This window comes from Notamacropus eugenii, chromosome 6 (assembly GCF_028372415.1).
Source record: "Notamacropus eugenii isolate mMacEug1 chromosome 6, mMacEug1.pri_v2, whole genome shotgun sequence".
Classification (NCBI taxonomy): Eukaryota; Metazoa; Chordata; class Mammalia; order Diprotodontia; family Macropodidae; genus Notamacropus; species Notamacropus eugenii.
The window spans coordinates 14,993,325-15,001,927 of record NC_092877.1 but is presented as its reverse complement, the minus strand read 5'-3'; the positions used below and the strand labels follow the sequence as shown (position 1 = coordinate 15,001,927).

Here is an 8,603-nt window from a genome sequence, read left to right as displayed (position 1 = left end):
GAGGTGATAATCCCACTATTCTGTGTCCTAGGCACCATATTTTAAGTGGAATATTGACAGCCATGTCAGACAGATGATAAAGAGAATTGGGAGGGACTTGGATACAGGAAATTGGGAAAGTTTAGCCTCAAGAAGAGACAACTAGAGGAGAATACGATAGATGCAAGAAGGAAGGCAGGCATAGGAGAAGAAAGGAGGAAATCCTGGATTTGGAATCGGAGGACCTAGGTTCAAATCCTACCTCTTCTACTTACTGTTTCTGTGACCTTAGGCAATCAGTCAAATCAACAACCTTTTGTTAAGGACCTACTGTGTACCTGGGACTGTACTAGGCACTGGAAATATTTTTAAAAATGCATTAAACAATTCCATCTTGCAAGAAGCTTCCCAAAGAGGAAATAGTGTGTGTGTGTGTGTGTGTGTGTATGTGTGTATGTGTGTGTGTGTATGTGTGTGTGTATGTGTGTGTGTATGTGTGTATGTGTGTGTGTATGTGTGTATGTGTGTGTGTATGTGTGTGTATGTGTGTGTGTGTATGTGTGTGTGTGTATGTGTGTGTATATGTGTGTATGTGTGTGTATGTGTGTGTATATGTGTGTATGTGTGTGTGTATGTGTGTGTGTATGTGTGTGTGTGTATGTGTGTATGTGTGTGTGTATGTGTGTGTATGTGTGTGTGTATGTGTGTGTATATGTGTGTATGTGTGTGTGTATGTGTGTATGTGTGTGTGTATGTGTGTGTATGTGTGTGTGTATGTGTGTGTGTATGTGTGTGTGTGTATGTGTGTGTGTATGTGTGTGTATGTGTGTGTGTATGTGTGTATGTGTGTGTGTGTGCGTGTGTATGTGTGTGTGTGTGTGTATGTGTGTGTGTATGTGTGTGTATGTGTGTGTGTATGTGTGTGTGTATGTGTGTGTGTGTGTATGTGTGTGTGTGTGTATGTGTGTGTGTGTGTGTATGTGTGTGTGTGTGTATGTGTGTGTGTGTGTGTGTATGTGTGTGTGTGTATGTGTGTGTGTGTGTATGTGTGTGTATGTGTGTGTGTGTATGTGTGTGTGTGTATGTGTGTGTGTGTATGTGTGTGTATGTGTGTGTGTATGTGTGTGTGTGTATGTGTGTGTGTGTATGTGTGTGTGTATGTGTGTGTGTATGTGTGTGTATGTGTGTGTATGTGTGTGTGTATGTGTGTGTGTGTATGTGTGTGTATGTGTGTGTGTGTGTATGTGTGTGTGTGTGTGTGTGTGTATGTGTGTGTGTGTGTGTGTTTTTAGCTTAGTGCGTAGCACAGTGCCTTCACAAATACTGGTTGACGGACTCTCTTTCTATACAAACACAAACACATATAGATGTGTATGTGTATGCACGTATGTATACGTATAAATGTGCGTATACATATGAATTCTCAACCATTACAGAGTTCATTCTAAGAAAAACAAACAAAATCGGGCTGCATGTCCATGTTTATTTCCCTCAAAGCTTGCCGATCATGCACGCAGAGATGTACGTGGACGTTCATTGTGGAAATGAGCCCAAGGAAGGACAGACAAAGGAGACCTTATATCTTCAGAGCGATTCCCTCTTACCTCTCCCTCCCTTTCTGGCTCAGGATGCTTTTGTCAGCTACAATTATAGTCTCCATGCGTATTAACCATAATATGAGAAAGGAGTTTCTTAACTGGAAAGATTGTAAATACAATAAGATAAGAGAATGCCAAGGTGTCTATTGAAAGTAGAGATCCAGGATATTCTACCATTAACATGACATAACGTAGCATAGCCTAACATGTATCCATAAAAGACCAAGATAAGAAAAAGTCCCATTATTCAAGATCGTGTCTGGTTCAAGGCATTTTGCCCTGGACAGTCATAAAAAGAATGCTCTTGTTCCGTTCATCTGGCCTTGTCGTGGTTGATGCAGGATGGGGCATTTTGGGTTCACTCACAGAGCAAAGCAAAGCATGTCTGTTATGCCGGATCACACAAGACGTTAGAGTAGGTTAAGCTCAGAATGGGCCCAAAAATATCTTTTTCCTGATTGGCCAGTGCAGGTTTTAGGCCTTTCTCAGGTTTTGGGGGGCTCCAAATTATCACAAAGGATCCTCAGTATGTGCACATATATATTATATATAAACTATATAAAATGAGGTAAATTAAAACACAGTACACAGCGCTAGCACACACTTGGTGGTATATAAATGTTGGCTATTTGCTATCATTATTATTTAAAAACCATAGGGCAGCTGGGTGGTGCAGTGGATAGAGCACCAGTGCAGCAGTCAGGAGGACCTGAGTTCAAATCTCACCTCAGACACTTGACACTCACTAGCTGTGTGACCTTGGGCCAGTCACTTAACCCCATTTGCCTCATCTTGGGTCATCTCCAGTCATCCTGATGAATATCTTGTCACTGGATTCAGATGGCTCTGGAGGAGAAGTGAAGCTGGTGACCTGCACAGCCTTCCCTCACTCAAAACAAAGTCAAGTGCAAGTCATGTCATTATTTCTCTGATGGCATGGTCTTCCTCAGCAATGAAGGACAAACACACACATTTAAAACCATCAAGTCCAAGTCACCTTGCCTCTGTGGGTCTCAATTTCCTCACTTGTAATATGAAACAATCTGGGGGCCCCTCCAGCTCTGACTTATGAGCCTATGATATCCCAGTGTTTCTGTGGGACCAGGTTGAAGGATTCTTTCCCTCTTTTCCAGATGCCAGTTCTCAAAGAAGGATGGACTTTTATAGAGGACCCCCACGAATAAGACCACAGATCCCTGAGGCATGAGAATCGGGCATTCTTGGCACAGAAGAACATGACCGCATCTCACTGGGAAAGAAAGGGCAGCAGTAGGTTTGCCAGAGGACCCCAGATTGATTCCTGATGCCTGTACCTCAACTGCCTAGATGACCTTGAGTATCTGATTTCCCTTTTCTGGGCTTAGTTTCTTCATCTGTAAAAGTGAGGAATTTGTAGTTCATAGCCACCAAGGTCCCCTCCCTCTCCAAACCTAAACTGGTGACCAAGAAAAGACCTGGAAGCAGCAGAGAGCCAAAGTACATGGCCTACTCCTGGTCTGGTATGTTGGGGAGCATGAGCCGGGAGGAACCACCTGTGTTAGTCCAGTAGACTTGGTTGGTGATACTCCATCTTCTGGAGGGAGCCTGGTTTCCATGAGTTCAAGAAGACGGAGAGAAGAGTTAAGAAGAAATCCAGGATGAAAAGAGGCTTGGTAATTATGCATGGGGACTGCTGAGAACCTGGTGGAAGGGGAGGGTAGTGGAGGTGAAGGACCAGAAAGGGATAAGGCTGCCAAAGTGGATAGGGACAAAATCAGGGAGTGATAGCCACACACGGTAGTCTTGAGGTAGCTGAGTTAGAGGCATGAGGGAGCAGGAAGTGAGAATTTGTTTGCTATAAAATGGGGAACTTACAACTACTTAGGGAGTGACTCGTCATTCTGGGATTTCAAAGTATGTTTTCCAACTTCAAAGCCAGCAAGCACTCTTTAGTATCCTTCCCTGCGAGCGTTTTATTCCTAAAAGGCAATTGGGTTTAAACAGAATACTTTAAAAATAGAAAAACTCCCCAGCAGTTCCAGCCTGGAATTCTTTTTTGTTTTAGAATGTCATTCGCATAACCTGGCTGGAGGCGCCCCAAGATCATTAAGGAACAGGAAGCAGGAGGCCCTTTATTATAACCTGGGCTTCCGGCGGGGAAGTCCAATGGCAAAGGTGTCCTGACTTCCCTCCAGTCTATTGTTACCAGAGCTATTTGACTAAGGAAGACGCTTGGCCTTCTGAACTCTACTGTCCCCAGCCTCCTCATGACAGGGCCTCTCAAATAAGTGGGAGAACTTCCTTCTGAAAGAGACAATGGCACCCTGGCCTTGCACCTTCCGTCTCTGCTGGGGTTCTGCAGATAGCTAATGCTGCTTCCTTTCTCTGTGTCCTTATGCACCAGAAAATGCTGTTTCAGGCTTTAAAAAGCTTGTGAGACCCTTTCTTCTCCATAAAGGAAGATTCCTTAAGCTCTGGACCATGGAAAACCCTTATAATTCTTTCCTATCTCTCTTAGCATGTTGGTAATTTGGCCAAGTCACACTCCCTCTGGGCCTCAGTTTTCCTATCTGTAGAATGAGAGGCTTGGCCTCCTAAGTTCCCTTCAACCTGTGACTCTAAATGCTGAGCAGGTACTGATCTGCATTGTCAGAGGTAGCTCCTATATTGATTAAGTTACAAGTCTAGTTAAAAATAAAGGACTTGCATCCTAAGCTTCCTGCTGAAGCCCAAATGGCATACTGTATATAAAGAGCTTTTTACAGGACTTATCAGCTATTGCTAGTATTAACAAAACTTGTGTCGTGGGAGCTGGGATGCAACGGCACAGCCTTGTTATGTCACATTTGGCAGATTGTATACAATCAAGCCAACGAGCATTTATTAATGCTGGGAATACACCTACAAGCAAAAAGAGGGTCCCTGACCTGGAGGAGTTTACATTCGATGGGAGTAGGATGCTGCATAAGAGGAAGCTGAAAGGGGGAGACGTGGGGAGAAGGTACCCACTGGAGGTCATGATGGAGAAAAGAGTCCTAAGAGTCAGGACTGGATCTAGGAGAGTGTGGTGAAGGCCAGGGACCTTGGAGTCCCTGAGGTGGGAAGGCTCCCTCTACTAGGGCAGGTCAACACCTTCTCTGTGACTTCTAACCTTACAAAACTGCCTGGGCCACTAAGAGGTTAAGTGACTTACCCCGGGTCACAGAGTCAGTATTTGTCTCAGAGACAGTTCTTGAATCCAGATCTTCCTGCCTTGAAGGCTGGTGTTCTGTTCATTACATGATACCATTTGTAAAATGGCTCATTTCTCAGGGCCGTGGTCAATTCTCAAGAGTCTCCGTTGCAGAGGAGTGCCAACCTGTGCTGCCTGAGAGAGTTTCTTATCTAGGAGTCGATTCCCTATGCCAGTGAAATTCTAGGCCCACTTTCTATCTCTATCTTAAACCACTGGGTCTTTGTGAGGCTCAGTTTCCTGTGGAAGATGATACAGGTGCTACCCATGCAGAAAGTATTTTATAAAGGCTCAAAATGCTAGAGAAATCAGATTTGTTCATCCATTATCATTATACGTTCATAATGCAAACTCATGTGGTCTCAGTGTTTACCATAAGACACATACCTCACTACTGAAGCAATGAGACAGGAACATATAGCCTATGGTTGCCATTTTTACTGAACTGACCCTGTAACCACAGTAAAAACAAAACAGGAAGTAGCATCAAATTTCCTTCTCTCTGTTGCTTGGAACTCACCAGTTGAAGGCGTGACGATGTGCTTGTGGTCAGGGGGTTTGGGAAGGGGCTGAAGTCTTTGTGGTGGGCTCGCAAATTAAAATACTGCTTAGGACAAAGTTTGGGGAATGCTACTAAATACCCAACAAAAGATAAAGAAAGCCGTTGCAGGAAAAACAGTAGATTCAAGGTTATGATTGCTAGACATCAGCGTAGGAGAGTACTGACTGCTCTAGAAATTTAAGCATACTTGTGAATTAAGAGAAAAATCATGTCTTAGGCTTTAAGGACTTTAATGGATTCAGGATAGCCCACTTAAAACCACCACTTCGTCATCTTTGACTGCAGATCTGGAAGTAGAACGCTAATTAATTCATCTACAATTGAATTTAACACACATTGCTTAATGCACATATGAAGAACTGTGCTGGTTATGTGTTTCAGCAAATACTTTTTTAAATCAAGTCAACAAGCCTTTGCTAAGTGTCTGCTATAGGCCAGACATTGTGCTAATCACAGTGGGATACAAAGAAAGGCAAAAGACAGCCCCTGCCCTTAAGGATCAGTCTAATGGGGAGGGCTAAGTGTAGGGCTGTGTATGTTACTTGTTCAGTTGTGTTGTTGTGTCTGACTCTTTGTGACCCATTGAGGGTATTCATATCGAAGATACTGGAGTGGTCTGCCATATCCTTCTCCAGCTACACTGTGTGTAAGGGGCTAAAAACACAAAGATGGAAATGTATGCATATACATATACATACACACAGATGTATATTTATATAAAAATGTGTGTATATGTATATATATTTATGTGTGTGTATACATATATTATACATATATATATATATTCTTTCTGCAAAGGGGCTGAAGTTCTACTTGGGTGGTAAAGAGAAAGAGGAAGTAGGCACCTGTATAAAGCAAAGTAAGGATGATGGGATCACAGAATAGAGCTGGGAAAAAGGATCTAGAACAGTCTGACTCAGGAGAGAACACTTTGAGCTTGGGTGGGGGCTTGAGGAGGCAGGAACCAGGGAAAAATTTATGATGGAGATGGCATCAGAGCCCAACCTTAAAGGAGGGGAAGGATGGACTGTGCTCCATGCAAATACTTGGATGTGGGAGTAGGTCTGTTGACTTTAGGGGAACAGCCTCAGAGTCGAGTTTGACTATAATGTAGAATATATAGGGAACTCCCATTTGAGGAAACACCTTCTAACAATGCAGGCTGGTACCTCAGCAATTTCTAGGCTTGGAGAGTTGTCTTGAAGCCTGAAAGGTGAGAGGAGAGACTTAAACCCAGGTCTTGTTCCATCTCTATCCACCATGTTACACTACCTCTCCATAGGGTCTCTGAAGAAGAGTAAGGTGAAATAAGAAGACTTTTTAGAGGTCATTTCATCCAACCCCCTTGTTCTACAGGGTGAGCAAGCGGAGGCCCAGAGTAGTGAAGTCATTTCCTGGGGTCACCCAGCTGCTTCATGACTCTCTAGGAGTCTAGAGTTGAAAGCTAGCTAGCATCTTTTCCTGACATCACATTTCTTCAGGCTGTGGCACAGAACAGGCCTTTTTCCATCCTCTTCCACCTCCCCTCCCCTCAACCCTTTTCACATCAGCTCTGCCAACGACTGGCTGATTTTGCTCATTTCCTTCACTTCTCCTGCTTATTTTTTGATAATAAAGGCCCTACCTGCAAAAGACTTAGATGATCTTTTAGTCTAGACCTACCTCCTTCTTCCACCTCCTTTTTTAAGATGAAGCTGAAACACAAAGAAAATTCTTGCACAAGGCCACAGAATTAATAAGTAGATAAGCTGGTTTTGGAACCCAGGTCCTCTGACTCCAAGTCTTGGGTTCCTTCCTCTGTACCATGATGTCATCTTCCAGGTGCTTCTGAGTGGTAAACTGCCTGAAATACAGCCTTTGAAAAAAAGAGAAGCAAAAGGTCACCAGACAGATCCTTAGCAGTTGGTTCATGGGGAGATGGCTCACATCTACTGATCTAGGAGGGGTGTTGGTCACCTTTATCTCCTTGTAGATAAAGGTTCCTGAGAGCTCCCTGGGTCTAGGCATGGCTAATCCCACCTCTCCCACAAGAATGCAGAGGAACAATCCTCTTTTAACTTTCAGCAGACAGTCCAGGAACTTCGTCAGCCAGGAAATCTCAGCTGGACGGTGATTAGTCACTGGTTCTTCTTTTAATCCCAGAACCCTGCAGATGGCCCTGCTTTCATAGAAAGTACCTGCTCCAGCCCAGCCAGGACCTAGGTGGAGGGTTTTTTTCTTCCATAGGAACATTTTGCTTTTTGGCTGAAGTTGAGAAAGAACACATGTGTACTAAGGACACAGGAGAGAGTTAGCCAGACCAGGGGAGGACAACCGGGAGGAGCATCCTTCCCATCCTCTTGAAATGATGTAGCTCCAGTGGTTCCCAATATTTTTGGGGGGAATCCCTTTTTTATTGTCAAAAAATGGCACAGATGCCTGGATAACACTGGTTGTACTGTTAAGTCTTGGAAGCTACCATGAACTTAATATTACTTTTGAATGAATTTTTATTTTATAAATTACAATAGGATCTATATAGAGTTGCAAAATAGTAACACACATATGTACAAGACATACCATTTATTCACTCTACTGAAGTATGTTGGCTAATTTGTGGTAATAAATATAAGTTCCAACTTATAATAAGTTATATTATAAGAACATAAGTTCCAAGAGGGTAGGGACTATCCCACCTTTGTCGTATTTTCAGCACCTGACAGATACCTGACACATGGTAGGTAAATAAATGCATATAGATTGATTTAAAGAGATAGCAGCTAGAATTGTTTTGCAGATTTCAGAGACTAGAAGTCTGGTTGAAGGGGGTCAAAGTTTCAACCTTAGATCCAGTTACACTTATGGATTCAAGGACCTCTTGTCCCCCAGATAACTCTTTGGCCTCCAGGGGATCCATGACTCTCTAGGTTAGGAACCATTGAAGTAGACTGTGTTACAACACAGTGGAATCCCACCTGAAAGGACATCATCATGCCCTGGGCTGCCCATGCACACATACAATAGAGATTCATACTGGCAGCACATTGAATCTGTTGGGCCATGTTTATATAATGAGGGAAGTGCATCCTTTATCCTAAGCCAGAAAGCTTTTAGCATAAGTGTTACTATCCTTGTCCCTTGACCAGGGACATTAGCAATCACGTTCCAATGAATTCAGAAACTAATGCAGTTTTATCTGTGGAAATGGCATTAAAGAAGAGGCATGGCCATGGGCTTTGCTGCCATAGCCTAAGGACCATGGCACCTTTCCATC

The 8,603-nt window shown here is 43.3% G+C and overlaps 1 protein-coding gene across 1 annotated transcript in view; it reads left to right on the top strand.

Annotated features, from left to right (window-relative positions):
- The first annotated feature begins 2,711 nt into the window (after nt 1–2,711).
- PRR5L (proline rich 5 like) overlaps nt 2,712–8,603 on the top strand; it is a 110,211-nt gene continuing 104,319 nt past the window's right edge. The window contains exon 1 of the mRNA XM_072619120.1: nt 2,712–3,229. Within this exon, the coding sequence (XP_072475221.1) occupies nt 3,215–3,229 (15 nt within the window). The 5' untranslated portion in view covers nt 2,712–3,214. The remainder of the gene's footprint in view (nt 3,230–8,603) is intronic.